We start from the raw sequence: 20,853 nt of genomic DNA on the forward strand, positions 1-20,853 counted from the left end.
CGCGCCCTCGGAAAGCGTCACTTCCACTTCCGGCCGGCTCTCGGGCTCTGAGCTTGGACAGAGCAGCGGTAGGGCAGCACCGCTGTGGGACGGCGGTTGCGCGCCTCAGATCGGCAACCTTCGGCGCGGCGGCTTGCGTTTGAGCGTCAGAAAGCGAGGAGCGGCCTTCGCGGAAGCCAGGCTGGCCGAGGTAACCGAGAAGCGGCTTCCCCTATGGCTTAGACCCTGAAGCCGCTGAAGCGGCGGCGGCCTCAGGGAGGCAGACATTTTCCGTAGGCGGCGGCCGCGGCGCTTCCGGGCCGCGCGGCTGGATCCTGAGGCGGGGCCCCCGTCGGGCTGGAGAAACCATTCTCTCCCTGCTTTTCGCAGCTATAGTCCAGAGGCGCGGCTGAAGCTCGCTGGGATACTGCCCGCTTGCCTAGTGCCCGCGGGCACGCCTGTCGCAGACACAAGCTGTGGCGAATCCGAGTGCCGGCAGGCAGCAGTGCCTGCAGCTCCTTTACCTCAGACCCTTTACCGCCTCTGCTGGCATTTCCGTGTCCGGCCGATGTTATGCTGTCGGTCGAGCCTCAGGGCTAGCGGCTTCTGCTGATGCAAAAACACAGAAAGTGTCGCTCTGCTTCCGGAGCCGGGGTGGGCAGCGGGGAGCTGGCCACTTCTTTGAATACCGGTGGCATCCTGGCCAGAATTTCGGTGCCGTTTCTGCTGGCTTACTTCAGGAAAAGTGAGGCTCACGGCTCTCCTCAGCCGAGAAATGTAAAGTCAGCAAAAGTTTCACTTTCATCGTCACCAGCTCCTATTGGAGTTGATATTTCGTAAACATCAGCGACAAAAAGTAAATATGACTTGATATTTTGTAAATAAAATATCCTTTCTTACAACGTGATATTTTGTAAACACAGACCAGCTGTGATTTTCTCCAGATCAAGTAAGCACACTTAAAAATGCATATAGGCCGGGCCGTTGGCTGGCGCCCGTAATCCCAGCAATGTAGGAGGCTGAGGTGGGTGGATCAGGAGGTCAGGAGTTCGAGACTAACCTGGCCAAGGTGGTGAAACCCTGTCTCTAATAAAAATACAAAAATTACCCGGGCATGGTGGTGCGTTCCTGTAATCCCAGCTACTCGGGAGGCTGAGGCAGGAGAATGACTTGAACCCGGGAGGTGGAAGTTGCAGTGAGCTGAGATCAGGCCACTACACTCCAGCCTGGTTGACAGGGAGAGACTTCATCTCAAAAAAATAAATAAATAATATAAATATCTGCATGGCACACTTTATGTGTCTTGCAAAGAAGAATGATGAGCATCTTTTTGCTTACTTGGGAGACATGGTCTGAAAATAGTTTACTTTTTTACTTTCTGTAGCACCCCCTCCCCCCACTTTATCTGGGTTTCACTTACCCGTTGTCAACTGCGGTACAAAAAATATTAAATGGAAAACTCCAGAAATAAATAGTTCATACGTTTTAACCCTTTTTTTTTTTTTTTTTGAGATGGAGTCTCGCTTTGCTGCCCGGGCTGGAGTGCCCTGGCGCGGTCTCAGCTGACTGCAACCTCCGCCTCCCGGATTCAAACAGTTCTCCTGCCTCAGCCTCCTGGGTATCTGAGACTACAGGCACGCACCACCACACCTGGCTAATGTTTGTATTTTCAGTGGAGAAGGTTTCACCATATTGGCCGGGCTGGTCTTGAAGTCCTGATCTCAGGTGATCCACCCACGTTGGGCCTTCCAAAGTGCTGGGATTACAGGCATGAGCCACCGCGCCCCGCCAGTTTTAACTAACTAATTACAGTGTTTTATTGTTAATCTCTTATTGTATCTCATTTATAAATTAAACTATCATAGCCATGTATACATAGAGAAAATAGTAAAATGCAGTTAGATGCTGTTGGGGGTTTTAGGTATTCACAGAATGTACTGGAACTTACCCCCTTGGATAAGGGGGTACTACTGTATTTTGATCTCACTGTCTCAGCTCTTTTGCCAGTATTCCTACAATGGAAAATCTAAAATGTTGTTTTTTAAGGTGCCTTTATTTTTAGTTTTTAAATTAGAGAGACAAAGTCTTGCTCTAACTCCCAGGCTGGAGTGCAGTGATGAGGTCTTGGCTCACTGCAACCTTGAATTCCTAGGTTCATGTGACTCTCCAACCTCAGCCTCCTGAACTAGAACTACTAGTGTGCTCTACCATCCTGGCTTTTTTTTTTTTTTTTTTTTAATTTTGTGTTTTGTAGAGACGGGGTCTTGCTATGTTGCTCAGGCTGGTCTGAAACTCCTGGCTCAAGTGATCCTCCCACCTCGGTCTCCAAAAGTGCTGGGAATACAGGCATGAGCCACTGCACCTGGCCTAAAATGTTTTTAAAGTGAAGGCTTCCGTCTTCACAAGAGAGTGAAGGGTCATAAAAGTTGTACTCCCCTTACTAAAGACAGACTGGGATGATCTGTTAAAATTTAAGAGAATCTCAGAATGTTTTCCTAATCTTATTTTCTCCTCTTCTTTTCTTATGGGGAAGATGGGATAGGAGGCACACCAGTTAAATCCTTGGAAAATCCCAAAATACCTTTCAGCCAGTGGGTGCCAATTTTCTTACCCACCAACCTTTCCTAAATTGTTTTGCTTTTTATAAAAAAGACAGTTGTCCACTGCCATTTGTCTGTTTTGTGCTGTGCTTGAGCTGAATAATAGAAAAGGAGAAAAACAAAGGACCTGCTAGTTGATTTTGAAGGGAAGACAGGACATCTTTTCTGTTCTTTTTTCTCTCATAAGTAGCAAGTGATGAGGGTCATGTGAGTTTCTTATTGATATGTACTTTTTTTTTCTTGTCCTCAGTGCTTTTAGGAAGAAGATCCTTTTATTGCTTTTGTACAAGACCAGACCGGATCTCATTTGTCAAACGTGGTACCAATTGGGTGTCTTAACACAGGAACAGAACTTCCTAGAGCAGAATGATGATGGTAGATCTGAAAGTGGCTGCATACTTGGACCCTCAGATCAGGGCTTTGTGGGAGACCAAGGGACCTGCAAGAGAGAGCTCCGGTCAGAGTAAAAAATCTCCTCAGATGGACAGTCTCGATCCTAAGAGCTCTTGCTGGCACTTCCGGAACTTCACCTATGAAGAAGCAGCTGGACCTCGTGAGGCTGTCAGCAAACTTCAAGAATTATGTCATCTATGGCTGAGGCCAGAGATCCACTCAAAAGAGCAGATACTGGAACTGCTGGTGCTAGAGCAGTTCCTGACTATTCTGCCCAGGGAGACACAGACCCAGATGCAGAAGCACCATCCACAGAGCATTGAGGAGGCTGTGGCTCTGGTAGAACACTTGCAGAGGGAATCTGGTCAGACATGGAATGGGGTGAGAAGAAAGATGCCTGGCATGTACAGTGAAATAGGATGCAGGTGGATATAGTAGCGATGGTGGCAGTTAGTTGAGAAATTAGATGCATTAGGTCACTGTTTTTTTTTTAGGACAGTTAAAGTGGGACTTGAAACTACAGACCCACAGAAAAGTTCACAGGTTTCAGAGATTGTGGCAGATACTTCCCTGGCCTTAGAGAAAGAGAGTTGCTTTTGCTCTTTGGAGCCAGGGTGAATTGAGGGTGATGGCCCTAGTCTGGCTTGGCCAAGGAGACAGGACTTAAGTACTTAGAAACAGAATAAAAGGTAATAAAGAGTCAGGTAGGCCGGGTGCAGTGGCTCACATCTGTAATCCCAGCACTTTGGGAGGCTGAGGCGGGTGGATCACCTGAGGTCAGGAGTTCAAGACCAGCCTGGACAACATGGTGGAACTCTCTCTCTACAAAAATAAATTAGCTGGGCATGACGACGGGTGCCTGTAATCCCAGCTATCCTGGAGGCTGAGGAGGGAGAATCATTTGTACCTGGGAGGTTGCAGTGAGCCGAGATCACGCCATTGCACTCCAGCCTGGGTGACACAGCAAGACTCCATCTCACAAAGAAAAAAAAAGGGGGGTCCGGGCACAATGGCTCACACCTGTAATTCCAGCACTTTGAGAGGCCGAGGCAGGCAGATCCCCTGAGCCCAGCCTGGGCGACATGGTGAAACCCCATCTCTACAAAAAACATCAAAATTAGCCAGGCATGGTGGCATACACCTGTGGTCCCAGTTACTTGGGAGGCTGAGTCAGGAGAATCACCTGAGCCCAGGAGGTGGAGGTTGCAGTGAGCTGAGATCGCACCACTGCACTCCCTTGGGTGACAGAGTGAGACCCTGTCTTAAAAAAAAAAAAAAAAAAAAAAAAAAAAAAAGGCAAATCCACAAGGAGAACACAGGAAAACAAGGACATTTAAAGAAAAGGAGAAATTGCCAAGTTCGGTGGCTCATGCCTATATTTTGAACACTTTAGGGGTCAAGGTGGGAGGATCGCTTGAGACCAGTCTTGGGAACATAGTGTGACCTTGTTGCTATGGAAAAAAAAAAAAAAAAAAAACGAGCCAGGCTAATGGCACATGCCTGTAGTCCCAGTTTCACAAGAGGCTGAGGTGAGAGGATTGCTTGACCCAGAAGTTTGAGGCTGCAGTGAGTTATTATTGCAGCATTGTACTCTGGCCTGGGCAACAGAGTGAGACCTTGTCTTAAAAAAAAATGTTTTAGGCTGGGCACGGAGGCTCACACCTGTAATCCCAGCACTTTGGGAGGCTGAGGCGGATGGATCAGAAGGTCAGGAGTTTGAAACCAGCCTGGCTAACATGCTGAAACCCCGTCTCTACAAAAAATACATAAACTAGCTGGGTGTGGTGGCATGTGCCTGTAATGCCAGCTACTCAGAAGGCTGAGGCAGGAAAATGGCTTGAACCCAGGAGGCAGAGGTTGCAGTGAGCTGAGATCGCACCACTGCATTCCAGCCTGGGCAACTGAGCGAGACTCCATCTCAAAAAAAAAACGTTTTTAAATATTAGGAAAAATCCAGCCTGGGCAACATGGTGAAACTCTGTCTCTACAAAAAATATAAAAATTAGCTGGGCGTGGTGTCGTGTGCCTGTAGTCCCAGCTACTCGGGAGGCTGAGGTGGGAGGATCACCTGAGACTGCAGTGAGCCATGACTGTACCACTGTACTGCAGCCTGGGTGACAGAGTGAGACCCTGTCTCAAAAAAAAAAAAAAAAAAAAAAATAACTAGGGGAAGACTGCACAAGAAAAGAAAACAGAAAAAAGGGAAACAAAGATTTGGAAAAAAGAAAAATCCCAACAGAATAGCCAAGGAGAAGAAATGCACTGATGGGTAATGTCCTCCATACAGTAGATGAAAGCCTCTACTGCCTTGCCTTAATGGTTGTTCCTTGGCTCTGCTGACAAGTAGGGAGCCAGGGTATGACCTTGGTGGGTGGCGACACATCTACTGACCTCAGGTCTGCTGGGAAGAATACAGGGCAGGACCTATGTTCTGTGTCAAAATCATCTGGAGGTAGGTTGGAGCCACTCTTTCCCCTTTTTTCTCCATTCTGTCCCAATTCTCTGAAAACCTGTGGCTATAGGCATAATCAAGCTGACAGGAAAACTTTTAAATTCATTTCTTTGAATTTTAGTGAAAAGTAGAAGATAGAAAACCATAATTGTGGGTTTGAAGTCAAGAAAAAAGGCCTGACAAGACAGCATTAGAATGAGTGGCCTGCCCAGCCAGGCACAATGACTCACACCTGTAATCCCAGCACTTTTGGGAAGCCAAAGTGGGCAGATAACCTGAGGTCGGGAGTTCAAGAGCAGCTTGACCAATATGGAGAAACCCCATCTCTACTAAAAATGCAAAAATTAGCCGGGCATGGTGGTACATACCTGTAATCCCAGCTACTTGGAAGGCTGAGGCAGGAGAATCGCCTGAACCTAGGGGGCAGAGGTTGTAGTGAGCCGAAATTATGCCACTGCACTCCAGCCTGGGCAACGAGCGAAACTCTTCGCAAAACAAAAAAAAGATGAGTGGCCTGCCCAACCCTGCCAGTGGCCTGACCTAGACCATATACAGAGGAGTAGAAGCTGTTGTGTTGAAGGGCTGGCAGAAACCACGGTTTGTTTCCTCTTACCCTAGTTTTCTCATATTTGTGTATAGACATTTGTGGAACATTGGTGGCCCAGTATCTTTAAGCCTTTGTCATTTTTATTAGTGTCTTATACTACCGACAATGTGGGCTGTATACCTGTTGCTCTGCCTCCATCTCCACAAACCAAAAGTAAGTTCTGTGGTAACAAGGATGGGAATTATTTCTAGGTTGCAGTCCATGAGCTGGGAAAGGAGGCAGTGCTCTTGGGAGAAACAGCAGAGGCCTCAAGTTTCAGGCTGAAGTCAGCAGAGTCCCAACCAGTGGACGTATCCGAAGATGAAGAATTTTGGAATACATACCAGGGTCTGCAAGAACAGCTCAGCAGGAATACTCATAAAGAGAATGAGCCCGTGTATGAGAGGGGTAAGGAGCTTCATGACAATTTCCTTCTCTTGGGAGCTGTGATAATAGTTTATTCACCCAAAATGTCATGGGCATTTTTTGAATACCCTGCTCTGTGGATTTGTAAAACCCGCTTTGATAGCAACTATGATGTCCTTCCAGACAGCAGTAGAAATGCCAACTGTGGATGAAAGTGGGAGTTGGCCAAGGGAACAGAAATAGCTAAACCCCAGAACTCTTCTTGGTAATAACAGCATGAAGTCTGTTCCTTAGAAAAGTGGAGAGGAAGGAAAGAAATGGAGTGGGAAGGCTTAGGGTCACCTCATCCTCATAAAATACAGAAGGAATTGGGATCAGATGGGCTGTTAGTGGCAGAATGTGAAAACAATTGTGTACCAGGAAAAACATAATAAAAGACAAAAAACTTCATCTCCTACCATACGGTGGAGTCCCTGAGTACTTCATTTTAAGATATCAAATTTTGGTCTAACTCAGAAAAATATGAGAGGAAAAAGGGATTTCCCTTTTATTTCTCTGATGAAGACGGAGGAAATGGTTAATTGGGGAACTGGTTCTAGGGGTTGGTGGATATTTGGTTCTTATTTATGAAGAGACTGCTTCAGGCATCACACACACCACACATGTGTAAAGGTGTCCTATCTGTACTTAAGTCAGGATCAGTATTTTAGAAATGAACTCAGGATTTTATAGATAAAAGAGATTTCTTCTGGCTCTTTTCCCCCCACAGCTGTGCCTACTCAACAGATTATAGCCTTTCCTGAGCAAACAAACACCAAAGACTGGACAGTGACACCTGAGCACGTCTTGCCTGAGTCCCAGGTGAGCTGTGCTTTCCAGCTGTTTAGGGCTACCTTTCTCTGCTATACACGATTCATACTGTCCAGGAGGGGTTCAGAGGTGTGTTAGTCCCGGGTGTTCTCTGGGCAACTGGGTACCTCCCAGGCTGTGGGCTGACCCCTTGGCTCCTTTTTTTTCTGCCTTCTCACTTTAAAAAAAATCATGTTCTGTTAATTCCTTTATCGCCTGGCCTAACATGCAGTTCACAGCCAGGTGGCTAGGCTGCTTTTGTATAGTGGCAGGTTCTGAGCTGAAGTCCATTCTCTTCTTTAGAGCTTGTTGACATTTGAAGAAGTGGCCATGTATTTTTCCCAGGAAGAATGGGAGTTATTGGATCCCACTCAGAAGGCCCTCTACAATGATGTAATGCAGGAAAACTATGAGACTGTCATCTCTCTAGGTAAAGATTTTCCCTTCCCTTTATGTAGTTGAGTACTCTATTCTTGGCTTACTGAGAAGGAACCCCAGTGAGGGTTGTCTCACTGTTCCAGGAGCTGGTTGATTCTCAACTAGATGGTGTAGGGGAGGGTGTAGGTAGTGTATCCAGATCACCTGGGGAGCTTTTTCCAAATGTACGCGCTGATTGCTTATCCTACATGGAGTTCTTAATCCCTTCCCTCTCTCTTCCACCAAACTTCCTCTTCCATGTCTTTCTTATCTCAGTAAGGGGCACAACCATTATCCAGTTGCTCAAGGCATACAAAGTAACAGTCCTCCTTTGTTCTGATCTTGTCATCATACCCCACTGTTAATTCATTAGCCAGTTTTCTTAGCTTTACTTTCACGTATCCTGACTCCAACCATGTCTCAGCTTCTTGCACTGTTAGCATCCTGGTGTAAGCCAGTGTCATCTTGAACCAGGTGTACATGAGTAGCTTTTTAACAGGTGCCCCTGCATCTCTTTGTGCCCTTACACAGTCTGTTTTCTATACAGAAGCCAGATTGATCTTTTAAAAACCTAATCAGATCATGACATTTCCTTGCCTCAAAAGCATGTGGTCACTTACATTCAGAAAAAAAAAAAAGTCTGATATTACCAAGGCTCCAGAACACTCTACAGTCTGGTTCCTGCTCACCTGTCTGCCCTCATCTGCTACTCAAGCCTTTGCTCAGTCCTTACCAGCCACTTAGCTGGTCTCCTTGCTGTTAATTGAATTTGTCAAGTTCATTTTTACCCTCTTGTTTAATTTTATTTGGCACACTGGGCTTCCTGAGTACTTCATTTTCAAATTGAGTACTTCTAAGTTTTGCTCAACTCAGAACGATTTATACCATGCGAGGGGAAAAAAACCCCATATATATATACATACCTCTTTTTATTAACTTTCCTCATGAAAACCGAGGATAATCATCTGGGGAACCGGTTCTAGGGGCTGGTAGACACTTGGTTCTAATTTACAAAGAACCAAGTGGTTACCATATACACTCTTAAAAAGGCGTGCTATCTTTCCAGAAAGAATCAGAATCTTCTGTATTTTAGAAATGAGCTACGAATGTTCATAGAAACAAGAGAAATGCCCTCTGGCTCTTTTCCACCCACAGCTTTGCCTGCTCAACAGATTTTAGTCTTTCCTGAGCAGACAAACACCAAAGACTGGACAGTGGCACCTGAGCTCCTCTTGCCTCAATCCCAGGTGAGCTGTGCTTTCCAGCAGTGTAGGGCTATCTGAGCATGACCTTGTCTGCCTTTCCCTGCTGCTCAAGACCCGTACTGCCCAGCATGTGCCCTGAGGCATGTTAGCCCCAGAGGTTCTACCCTGGACAATTAGGCTTGGCCCAGAGGGAACTGGGTACCTCCTAGGCTGTTTGCTGACCCCTTGGCTCCTTTTTTTTTGCCTTCTGCCCTGCTTTTTTTTTTTTTTTTTTTTTTAAACCTTAAATCGTGTTGTTAATTTCTTTAGCGCCTGGCCTACCATGCAGTTCATACCCAATTAGGCTGCTTCTGCAGTGGCAAGTTCGGAGCTGAAGTCCATTCTCTTCTTTAGAACTTGTTGACATTTGAAGAAGTGGCCATATATTTTTCCCAGGAAGAATGGGAGTTACTGGAATATACTCAGAAGGCCCTCTACAATGATGTAATGCAGGAAAACTATGAGACTATCATCTCTCTAGGTAAAGATTCTCCCTTCTTTTTGTGTAGAAGTTGAGTAATCTGTTCCCAGCTTACTGAGAATGAACCCCTGTGAGAGGGTCTCACTGTTCCAGGAGCTGGTTGATTCTCAACTAGACAGCGTAGGGGAGGGTGTAGGTAGTGTATCCAGATCACTTGGGGAGCTTTTTCCAAATGTACATGCTCATTCCTTATCCTACGTGGAGATCTTGATCCCTTCCCTCCCTTTCCCCAAACCTTCTCCATCATGTTTTTCCCATCTGAGTAAGGGGCACCACCATTATCCAGTTGCTCAGGGCAAACAAAGTACTGTCATCTTTTTTCTTTTTTTTGAGACGGAGGCTTGCTCTGTCACCCAGGCTGGAGTGCAGTGGCGCGATCTCAGCTCACTGCAAGCTCCGCCTCCCGGGTTCACACCATTCTCCTGCCTCAGCCTCCCAAGTAGCTGGGACTACAGGCGCCCACCACCATGCCCAGCTAATATTTTTTGTATTTTTTTAGTAGAGTCGGGGTTTCATCATGTTAACCAGGATGGTCTCAATCTGCTGACCTTGTGATCTGCCTGCCTTGGCCTCCCAAAGTGCTGGGATTATAGGCATGAGCCACCGTGCCCAGCTAGTACTGTCATCTTTTACCCTGATCTTGCCATCATACCCCACTGTTAATTCATTAGCAAGTTTTCTTAACTCTACTTCGACATATCCTGACTGCAACCATGTTTCAGCTCCTTGCACTGCCAGCATCCTGATCTTAGCCAGTGTCATCTTGAAGCAGGTCAATGTCAGTAGCTTTCTAACAGGTCCCCCGCCTCCGCTCTTATCCTCTCACAGTCTGTTTTCTACACAGAACCCCGATTGATTTTTTGAAAACATAATCAGATGGTTGCGTTTCCTTGCTTCAGAAGGCTGTGGTTACTTCTTACCATATTCGAAGAAAAATCTAAGCTTCTTACCAAGGCCTCAGGACCCTCCATGGTCTGGTTACTATGGACTTCTTTGCACATGTGTCCTGCTACTGGTGCGCTTGTGTACTCAGTCCTCTTTAGCCACACTGGTCATCTTTCTGTTACTTGAACTCGCCAGGCTCGTTTCTACTTTTCCTTTGCCTTGCATACTTTTCTGCCATGCGGCAAAACTCACTTTTAGGTTTCTGCTCAAGTATTACTTTCTCAAAGAGGTGTCCCACAGGACCTTATCTAAAATAGCTTCACAGGAACAGAATCTTAAATACTGTTTACCATGATTTAGTTTTCTTTAAAACATTTATCACTCCCTGACATTATTTTGTTTATTGATTGATTGTGCCACCCCTATACTATAATGTAAAGTCCATGAAATTAGGGGTCTTCTTCACTGCTATATCCCTAGCCCTCGAGCAGTGCCTAACACACCATAGCCACTCAGTACTTGTTTGTTGAATGAATGAGTAACAGTTTCATACCTTGCAATCTGTAATTAGAGAAATTTCACGAAGTGATTTTGGTCTATTTCTTGTACCTGCATATAAACCAGTAATCTATAGGAATGGTAGAAATCTATCCTAGCTGAGGGCCTGTGGCTAAAGAATAAAGGCTAAATAAAAAGTAACTGTAATTATAATAGTAATCACTTGTGCTTTTGATACTCAAGTCAGCGTCCTTCACATTGGCTCCACCATACCTGGTCTTATCCAGGCTGAGTCCTTCTAAAGAGTTAATAAGACCAGCTTATATTCCCTGCAACTTCTGGAGCTTGGTTCCCCCTTGGTTGGATATAGGGTATTGATGGCAAAAGAGGGAGAACGTGTACTGGATTCCCATTCCCTGTATCCTTTTCATTGATCCACCATAGGTGTATTTCTTAGTCTCTGCTTTGCATAGCTACCTATAAGTATAGCACAGTATAAACATGATACTGGATCTTGGAGTCTATCTATTTAACCATTTGGAGTAACAAATTGTAAAATGTCTTTGGTCATCCTGAAACAGTCTGGGATAGTGGACCAATTCACTGTTAAGTTACCAGTCCTTGACCTCATTTTGTCCATTTGACAGCATTGTTTGTGCTCCCCAAACCTAAAGTGATCTCCTGTCTAGAGCAAGGGGAAGAGCCATGGGTTCAAGTGTCCCCGGAGTTTAAGGATAGTGCCGGAAAATCTCCTACAGGTAAATATACCATGGGAAGTGGAGAAATGTGCCTTGATATGAACTTTTGCAAGGGCTTAACATTTTAAGATTTTGTTCCTTTTTTAAAAAATCATTGAATTTTTCTTTTTATTCCTGTGATTTTCTTGTTCTGGGATACAGATGGGTGATTATGTTTATTCCAACAGGGTTAAAGCTCAAAAATGACACTGAAAATCATCAGCCTGTATCTCTTTCTGACTTAGAAATACAAGCATCAACAGACATCATATCAAAAAAGGCCAAAGTAAAAGTTCCCCAGAAAACAGCAGGCAAAGAAAATCATTTTGATATTCACAGAGTGGGGAAATGGCACCAAGATTTTCCAGTGAAGAAAAGAAAGAAACTTTCAACCTGGAAACAAGAGCTGCTCAAACTTATGGATCGTCACAAGAAGGATTGTGCAAGAGAGAAGCCTTTTAAATGTCAGGAATGTGGGAAAACCTTCAGAGTTAGCTCTGACCTGATTAAGCACCAAAGAATTCACACTGAAGAGAAACCCTATAAATGTCAACAGTGTGATAAGAGGTTTAGGTGGAGTTCAGATCTTAATAAGCACTTAACAACACACCAAGGAATAAAACCATATAAATGTTCATGGTGTGGGAAAAGCTTCAGTCAAAATACAAATCTGCATACACACCAAAGAACTCATACAGGAGAAAAGCCCTTCACATGTCATGAATGTGGAAAAAAATTCAGTCAGAACTCCCACCTTATTAAACACCGGAGAACCCACACAGGTGAGCAGCCATATACTTGCAGCATATGCAGGAGAAATTTCAGCAGGCGGTCAAGCCTTCTTAGACACCAGAAACTCCACCTGTGAAGAGAAGCTTGTCCAGTGTCCTCATTCTGAAGACATTCACCAAATGGAGCTTGACACTAAAATTTGTGTAAAACAAAAATCACAAACCTTGAAAAATTTTACATCAGAATATGGGGGGGATAAACATATGTTTCACAGAAAATAATCAAGACTTGGTCTGCAGCCACTCAGTAGTTTTCTGTGGTCACAGAAGTAAACATTGTTCGTTTTGCATTGATCTCTCCAGTCATTCTTGAACACATCCAATAGATACATTTGCAGCGTGGTCTTCCAAAATGAAAAGCAATAACATGCATGTTTAATTGCATACCATTCTCTTCATAGTAGCAGGCTTACTAATTTCAATAGTCTCATGAGGCAGAAATGAATTACAATGTAAAGTGTTCCAAGAATGAAATTGGATTTTCTTTCTTTTGTCACTGGACACGGTTTGCAAAGTTGAACATCATTTGAGTTCCTTCTTGAACTTTTTGGCAACTTCTGCTCTTGGATCCTGTTATCACAGTTTTCTCCTGTGATGAAATCATGTTAACTTCACCACTAGGGAATCTTCAGATGAACTATTAATGCACTAACTTGTGCCTGTCTCATTGGTGATGTTTGGAAAACAGAAAACATCTCTAATGGAATCATGGGTAAACGGGTTGGAATTTGTAGCCATGGAATATAAGATGTAAAGAATTTTCTGCAATAAAAGAAACTAGACTTGCAATGTCAGTAGGATAAAGCAGGTATAAAAATTCGTACTTGCCCAAGGCCTGAAAGAAAATTAGTGGGAATTAAGATCAACTCAGAATTTTGTTTATTTACTTTTTAATTGGTTTTTCTTTGTTACTAAGAATGAGAGACTTGGCCGGGCACGGTGGCTCACGCGCGTAATCCCAACACTTTGGGAGGCCGAGGCAGGCGGATCACGAGGTCAGAAGATCGAGACCATCTTGGCTAACAAGGTGAAACCCCGTCTCTACTAAAAATAAAATTAGCCGGGTGTGGTGGCGGGCGCCTGTAGTCCCAGCTACTCAGGAGGCTGAGGCAGGAGAATGGTGCGAACCCGGGAGGCGGAGCTTGCAGTGAGCTGAGATCGTGCCACTGCACTCCATCCTGGGCAACCGAGTGAGACTCCGTCTCAAAAAAAAAAAGACTTAACGTTTGTATGGGAGTTGGAGTGTGTGTGCTGCAGACAGGATCCTGTGGCTCATTTGGCATGGAGACCTGGACATCTAGTCAGGAGGAGATGGTTCCCTAAATAAAGGGTTTGGGAACTGGTGCTGCGTGTTGGGCGAGGATGAGCAAATCCACATCCATGTTGTTTTGTCCTACACTATAAGCTCTACCTGTCTCTGTTCTTTCCAGCACAGCATTTAACAGCAGCCTCAGGTGATAAATTTGATGGATTGCCAAAAGTCTGTATAGCCTATGGATTTTCTTACAACTTGCTTATTTAGCTACAGCAGTGACTCAGGTGCATTCCTTTTAGAGCTCTTAGGTATATCAGGAAAGGGGTTAAATAACTGACCTCTTCCAAACCGCTTATTTATTTATTTATTTATTTATTTTGAGACAGAGTTTTGCTCTTGTCACCCAGGCTGGAGTGCAATGGTGTGATCTCAGCTCATTGCATCCTCTGCCTCCCAAATTCAAGTGATTCTCCTGCCTCAGCCTCCAGAATAGCTGGGATTACAGGCGCCTACCACCACGCCTGGCTAATTTTTTGTATTTTTAGTAGAGACGGGGTTTCACCATGTTGAGCAGGCTGGTCTTGAACTGCTGACCTCAAACGCCAACCTCAGCCTCCCAAAGTGCTGGGATTACATGCATGAGGCACCATGCCCAGCCTATACTAATTATTGTTTCTTAAGTACAGCCAACTCGAGCTGTGGTCTGCATAGCTCTTACCCAGCACATTCTTAACCTGAGACCTCCAGGATTCTGTTTCTTCTCCCAGATCATGTGTGGCTTTCTTTCTGGCACTACATTCATTCATTCTGGTCAGTTTAATGAAGGCCTATGATGTGCCAGGCACTGTCTTATACTCTGAGGACACAGGAGTGGCCAAGAGACAAAATTGCATCCCCTCATGGAACTTGTAGTGAACAATAAAAATAATGGTTTTGCTTTCCTGCTCCTTGCACTAAGATGAGGTTATGAGACAGTTTTGGTCAGTGAGTTGTGAGCAGAAGAAGCCTCACTTCTGGCTGAAGCTTTTCTTTCTTTTTTTTTTTTTTTCTTCTTCTTCTTCTTTTTTTTTTTTTTTTTGCTGGTACAAGACCAGTGCTCTCCTTTCCTGCCTTAATCATGGAACCACATACAGTGAGAGGAGCCGTGAAATCAAAGCAGTCCAGTACACTGAGCCTCTGCATGGAGGGTGGCTATTCCTGAGAGTCTCCAGACCGATAATGGACTTTGTGAGAACAAGAAATAAACATTCGTTCTGTTAAACCACTGAGACATTGGTGTTGTGTGTTTCTGTAGCATAACCTGGCCTTTTTTTTTTTTTTTTTTTTTTTTGAGACGGAGTCTTGCTCTGTTGCCCAGGCTGGAGTGCAGTGGCGCAGTCTTGGCTCTCTGCAAGCTCCACCTCCTGGGTTCACGCCATTCTCCTGCCTCAGCCTCCCGAGTAGCTGGGACCACAGGTGCCCGCCACCACCCCTGGCTATTTTTTTTTTTATTTTTAGTAGAACGGGGTTTCACCTTATTAGCCAGGAAGGTCTCCATCTCCTGACCTTGTGATCCTCCCACCTTGGCTTCCCAAAGTGCTGGGATTACAGGCGTGAGCCACCACGCCCAGCCAACCTGGCCTATCTTAATAGGGCTTAGAAAAGGGCAGTTGGGGGAGTGACTGTTCTGCTGGAGCTCTGAACCTTTCCATTTTCATTCTACCTAGCCTTTGACCCTCAAAAGGGATCTGGCTTCCCATGGATGCTAAACTGAGCTGATGCAACACTAATGGGACCACGTAGGAGCTCCCAAGATTGTAGATGATAGGGAAGAAAGACATTGCTGTCTGGGACAAATCTTACGGGAGGTCAGTTCAAGGGGACAAGGCAACCCTCCTTCCCTATCTGGCCCACTTCCCTTATTCTTTGTCTCCCGGCACGTTGCCTCATGCACAAAACAGGCATTTCTATTGAATGGGCTGTGGTGGGGGGTAGGGGGTAGGGATTGCCTCCCTCATACGGGTGCAGATTTCAAAGAATGGTTTGTTAACTACCTCTGTCGTATCTTCAGTGAGTTGTGCCTCAGAAAACAGATGAGATACAGGGCAAAAGCAAATTTGCCCAGATCAGTGTAGACAGTAAGGTGTCTTGTCTTCCTGGACTAAGGGATGATAGACAATTGGGGAGAAACTTGGGCAGGGAGGCAGGAGCAGGACAGTTCCAGTTGTGGAGTGAGAATCCTCCAGGGGGAAAGTCATAGCTTAGCCAGTACTCAGCTGTTGCGCATAACATGATGTCTCATAACAACCTTCGAATTTGTGGGGTGGGGAGTGGAAGAAGGGTTTTCTGTAGCTTGAGATGAGACTGGATTACTAAAATGATACCAGATGATATGAGAACAGATTACTTACACCATGATATTAAAATCTATTGAGGCTTGCTTTAAAAGTGAAATATGAGAAACACATAATCCTAGGTTTAGCCTTAAACATTAGTACTAAAGTTCTCACAAATATGTCCTCCATAAACCAGCAGATGATTTCCAGGAAACAAGAGGGAAGCTTTATTTTAGCATGTTCAGATAGCAGCCTTACCATGGCTTCAAGGTTATTTCCGAGAACTATCTTTGACCCCGTCTAGTCTCCTGACCTCTCCCCTGCACTAGTCTAAGTACAGTGCTGGGACCATCCCAGACCTAGAGTTCTCCCTGCCATTAAGCAGACTAGAACCTTGAGCTCACCTTGAGAACCTCAGATACATTTTATTTTTGAGACAAGGGTCTCACTCTGTTGCCCAGGTTGGGCTCACCACAGCCTCAATCTCCCAGGCTCAAGCAATCCTCCCACCTCAGCCTCCTGAGTTTCTGGGACTCCAGGCATGTGCCACCATGCCTGGGTTATTATTTTTTTATTTTTAGTAGAGATAAGGTCTTGCTATGTTGCCCAGGTTGATCTTGAACTCCTAAGCTCAAGTGATCCTCCTGCCTTGGCCTCCCAAAGTACTGGGATTACAGGCATGAGCCACCATGCCCAACCTCAGATATCTTTTAACTGGAAGGGAAGAACAGAAGGGCTTAGAATCAAACTAAATCTCAAAACTAAAACTCCTAGGGTTTCTGTTAACTTTTGGAACTACTAAGAACAGTGTTGAATGTCCCAGGTGAGTCTGTGGAAGAATGCCCAGCAGCCTCTTTTATCCAAATGGACAATTGGTAACAAAAGATTGGAGTTCATAAAGGATTTTCCAAATATTTGTTGAGTCATGCCACTGAAGCATTTACTCCTGCATTTCCTGGTTACTCCTCCCTGTCATGTATAATGAAGGCTGCCCTGTTACTCTTCTCTTAGAGGTTTTCTAGTGCATAAATGCTTGCTGAAACTCTCCCCCACATTCTTTCTGTGGACTGAATTCTCTCCTGTATAGACTCTCTGAAGTGCCCAAAAACAAAGTTTTGCCCATACTTCGCGTTTTTACTGTTCGTCCCAGTAGAAATCCAACCAAACAAAAAGCATACTTTTGTTTCTGAATCTTTTCTACACTTGTCGCTTTTTCTTTCTTGTGTGGGTTCACTGGGGACCAAGGCGAGGGCACTGTTTGAAACATCAACCAAATTTGCTACATGCCTAGGATTCCTTCGTGTATTAATCCTCCACTGGGCAATGGTAGATGGGCTGTACTGAAATACCTTCTTCAGTTAAGCATCTGTAAGACTTTTCTCCTGTACAATTCACCCAAATCTGATAATGCATGTACTTTGCCTAAAGCAGTTCCTCTAGTCCGAATCCCTCCTGTGAAAGGAATTAAGCAAGCTACCTCTTGCATTGCATTTCAGATTTTCAGATTTAGGAAAACTATCTGAATCACTTTTCATTTCTGCCACAGTTCAGATAATGAATCTTGAGTTGCACCAATCTTAGTGCTAACATTAAAAATTAAGCTTTGGCCGGGCGCGGTGGCTCAAGCCTGTAATCCCAGCACTTTGGGAGGCCGAGGCGGGCGGATCACGAGGTCAGGAGATCGAGACCATCCTGGCTAACACGGTGAAACCCCGTCTCTACTAAAAAATACAAAAAACTAGCCGGGCGTGGTGGCGGCGCCTGTAGTCCCAGCTACTCGGGAGGCTGAGGCAGGAGAATGGCGTAAACCCAGGAGGCGGAGCTTGCAGTGAGCTGAGATCCGGCCACTGCACTCCAGCCTGGGCGACAGAGCCAGACTCCGTCTCAAAAAAAAAAAAAAAAAAAAAAAAAAAAAAAAAAATTAAGCTTTGGCCGGGTGCTGTGGCTCAAGTGTGTAATCCCAGCACTTTGGGAGGCCGAGACGGGCAGATCATGAGGTCAGGAGATCGAGACCATCCTGGCTAATGTGGTGAAACCCCATCTCTACTAAAAAATACAAAAAAAAAAAAAAAAACAAGCTGGGCGAGGTGGCGGGCGCCTGTAGTCCCAGCTACTCGGGAGGCTGAGGCAGGAGAATGGCATAAACCCGGGAAGCGGACCTTGCAGTGAGCTGAGATCCGGCCACCGCACCACAGCCTGGGCGACAGAGAAAGACTCCGTCTCAAAAAAAAAAAAAAAAATTAGGCTTTACAGTGTTTGGATACGATGCACCTTTTAGGAAAAACTAACAAAGCTTATTGTTGAATTTTTTTTTTTTTTTTTTGGACAAGTTAACATTTATTTTGGGCCTTTCTTCCTATGTGTATTTCAAGTCTTTTTCAAAACAAGTCCCCAGAAATCTGCAGATTCAATTATGTCCCCGGGCTTGGTCGACTGCTCAGGAGTCTTAGGGAGCCTTGTACAAATGCCAGAGTTACTCATTTACCAACATTAAACCCTAGGATAGAAGATGCAACAAAACAGAACTCCTTCAGCAGACAAGGCGGCAGCCAATGTAGAAAACGCTGGAATTTTTCCTTGGAACTGGACTGCGATGAGAGGTACTTGCCATGAACATAAGCTACTGTCTTTTTTTTTTTTTTTTTGAGACGGAGTCTCGCTGTGTCACCCAGGCTGGAGTGCAGTGGCGCGATCTCTGCTCACTGCAAGCTCCGCCTCCCGGGTTTACGCCATTCTCCTGCCTCAGCCTCCGAGTAGCTGGGACTACAGGCGCCCGCCACCACGCCCGGCTAGTTTTTTGTATTTTTAGTAGAGACGGGGTTTCACCATGTTAGCCAGGATGGTCTTGATCTCCTGACCTCGTGATCCACCCGCCTCGGCCTCCCAAAGTGCTGGGATTACAGGCTTGAGCCACCGCGCCCGGCCTACTGTCTTTTCTTTAACCCTTCCTTTCCAGTTTTTGAAGATAAAGCAGGAAATAATCTCTGAAGATACTTGATAAAGAATCTCAAAAAAAAAAAAAAAAACACACACACATGCTTCCACTTCACTGATAAAAATTTACTGCAGTTTTGGCCAGGCGTGGTGGCTCACGCCTGTAATCCCAGCGCTTTATGGAGGCTGAGGCGGACAGATCACCTGAGGTCAGGAGTTCGAGACCAGCCTCAACATGGAGAAACCCCGTCTCTACTAAAAATACAAAATTAGTTGGGCGTGGTGGTGCATGCCTGTAATCCCAGCTACTTGGGAGACTGAAGCAGGAGAATTGCTTGAACCTGGGAGGCGGAGGTTGCAGTGAGCCGAGACCATGCCATTGCACTCCAGCCTGGGCAACAAGAGCAAAATTCCATCTCAAAAAAAAATTTTTTTTTTTACTGTAGTTTGGCACCTGGGTCTAGTTCAGCTGGCAGATGAGCTGATTGATGTGTTCACTCCAATAACCAGGTGTGCCCATCTCCTTGAGGAAGCCCATTGTATTTTTGGTAGCATGATGGGCCACTGAGAGGTGGAAAGGGCGCAAGAACCGTGAGATCTCCTGGAAATGCTTCCCTGGGAAGGCAATTTCATGAATGAGGTCTTCCAAGCAAATGACAACAAACTTCCCCAGGTGCTCCTCAATCACTGTGTTGTCTGTCAGAGGGATGGTCTTATTCTTGACCTTGGCTTGTCCACGTTTCGGAATGAATTCCCAGACAGACTTCAGATTTGGAAATCCCCAGATCACATAAGTGTCCACTATACGCAGCATTTTTATGTTCTGGGGGGTGACTTTTACAAAGACACCACTAAAAATTTTCTTTAGGCGAAGTCTTGCAATGGTTCTCTGCACCAGTAAGTTCACGCCATTAATCCTTTTGATGCGTACAACAAAGGTCAAGGAATATTTTTCTGGCAATTCCAAGGCACGAAGTTTTACTTTAGTCATCTGAGACACACCTTGTCACGTTTCTGGAATCATGTAGGAATGATTCCAGTCGCTTAAACCTGAACCCTTTTTCTTTCCACTGCTCCTTCTTTAAGTCTTCCTATTTTTCAGGAGATTTTCTGGAACCAAAGGGATTTTTCTTTGCTCTTGCTCAGCCATCTTTCTGGTGTTGCAGCTACTGATCCTTACTGTTGAATTTATAAAACCAATAGATATACTTCCAACATAATTTTCACACTAAGCATTTGTCCATGATTTGTACAATCAACTGAATGATTTCAAAGCATTTGAAACAATCAAAAAGTAAAGGATCTTTACTGTTCACAAAGACAAAATTAAATATTTGTAACATTAGAAAAATTCCTTAAAAATTTAGTATCATAGGGAACAACAGCTTGTTACACAAAAGAGTTAGGAAAAAAAAATTTTTTTTTTTTTTGAGATAGAGTCTTGCTCTGTCGCCCAGGCTGGAGTGCAGCGGCTGATCTTGGCTCACTGCAAGCTCCACCTCCCGGGTTCACGCCATTCTCCTGTCTCAGCCTCCCGAGTAGCTGGGACTTACAGGCGCCCACCACCATGCCCGGCCAATTTTTGTTTGTATTTTTAGTAGAGACGGGGTTTCACCGTGTTAGCCAGGATGGTCTTGATCTCCTGACCTCGTGATCCGCCCGTCTCAGCCTCCCAAAGTGCTGAGATTACAGGCATAAGCCACCGTGCCCGGTCAAAAAAATTTATTTTATTTTATTTTTTTGGAGACAGAGTCTCACTCTGTCCCTCAGGCTGGAGTGCAATTGCCCGATCTCAGCTCACTGCAACCTCCACCTCCCCAGTTCAAGCAATTATCGGGCCTCAAGCTTCCCAAGTAGCTAGGACCACAAGTGTGCACCACCACACCTGGCTAATTTTTTGTTTTTCAATAGAGACAGGGTTTCGCCATGTTGCCCAGGCTGGTCTTGAACTCCTGAGCTCAGGCAATTCACCTGCATAGCAGAGTTAATAGATTGGCAAAGGCCATTGAGTTGAGGAAAGCACATTATGCTGCATCAGGCTCATGTTCTGAGACCAAATCAAAGTACTCAC

The 20,853-nt window shown here is 45.1% G+C and overlaps 1 protein-coding gene and 1 pseudogene across 8 annotated transcripts; one reads left to right on the plus strand and one right to left on the minus strand.

Annotated features, from left to right (window-relative positions):
- The first annotated feature begins 40 nt into the window (after nucleotides 1-40).
- Nucleotides 41-14,801, plus strand: ZNF75A (zinc finger protein 75A). 8 transcript variants are annotated; one of them, XM_037989934.2, is made up of 9 exons: nucleotides 42-190; nucleotides 2,830-3,353; nucleotides 6,223-6,418; nucleotides 7,146-7,237; nucleotides 7,529-7,655; nucleotides 8,798-8,889; nucleotides 9,241-9,367; nucleotides 11,398-11,508; nucleotides 11,733-14,801. In XM_037989934.2, exons 2-9 carry the CDS (start codon nucleotides 2,946-2,948, stop codon nucleotides 12,353-12,355), a joined length of 1,776 nt encoding a protein of 591 aa, XP_037845862.2. In that variant the 5' UTR covers nucleotides 42-190; nucleotides 2,830-2,945; the 3' UTR covers nucleotides 12,356-14,801. The 8 variants fall into 8 exon arrangements, 6 of the variants coding, with proteins under 6 accessions (XP_007981913.3, XP_037845862.2, XP_072871207.1 ...); XM_007983718.3 differs by having other exon boundaries at nucleotides 44-190; nucleotides 11,676-14,801; XM_007983722.3 differs by lacking the exons at nucleotides 11,398-11,508; nucleotides 11,733-14,801 and having other exon boundaries at nucleotides 41-190; nucleotides 9,157-9,349.
- A 3,977-nt stretch (nucleotides 14,802-18,778) lies between these two features.
- On the minus strand, nucleotides 18,779-20,360 carry LOC103227349 (large ribosomal subunit protein uL30-like 1 pseudogene; annotated as a pseudogene).
- Between the last annotated feature and the right edge of the window lie 493 nt (nucleotides 20,361-20,853).

The sequence above is a fragment of the Chlorocebus sabaeus genome, chromosome 5 (assembly GCF_047675955.1).
Source record: "Chlorocebus sabaeus isolate Y175 chromosome 5, mChlSab1.0.hap1, whole genome shotgun sequence".
Lineage (NCBI taxonomy): Eukaryota > Metazoa > Chordata > Mammalia > Primates > Cercopithecidae > Chlorocebus > Chlorocebus sabaeus.

Bases quoted from the DNA above. Each gene is read 5' to 3' on its own strand.
- ZNF75A (XM_007983718.3), top strand. From the start codon at position 2,946: ATGATGATGGTAGATCTGAAAGTGGCTGCATACTTGGACCCTCAGATC. The intron at 8,890-9,240 runs GTGAGCTGTGCT...TCTCTTCTTTAG, and splicing joins TCCTCTTGCCTCAATCCCAG to AACTTGTTGACATTTGAAGA. The intron at 9,368-11,397 runs GTAAAGATTCTC...TCCATTTGACAG, and splicing joins TGAGACTATCATCTCTCTAG to CATTGTTTGTGCTCCCCAAA.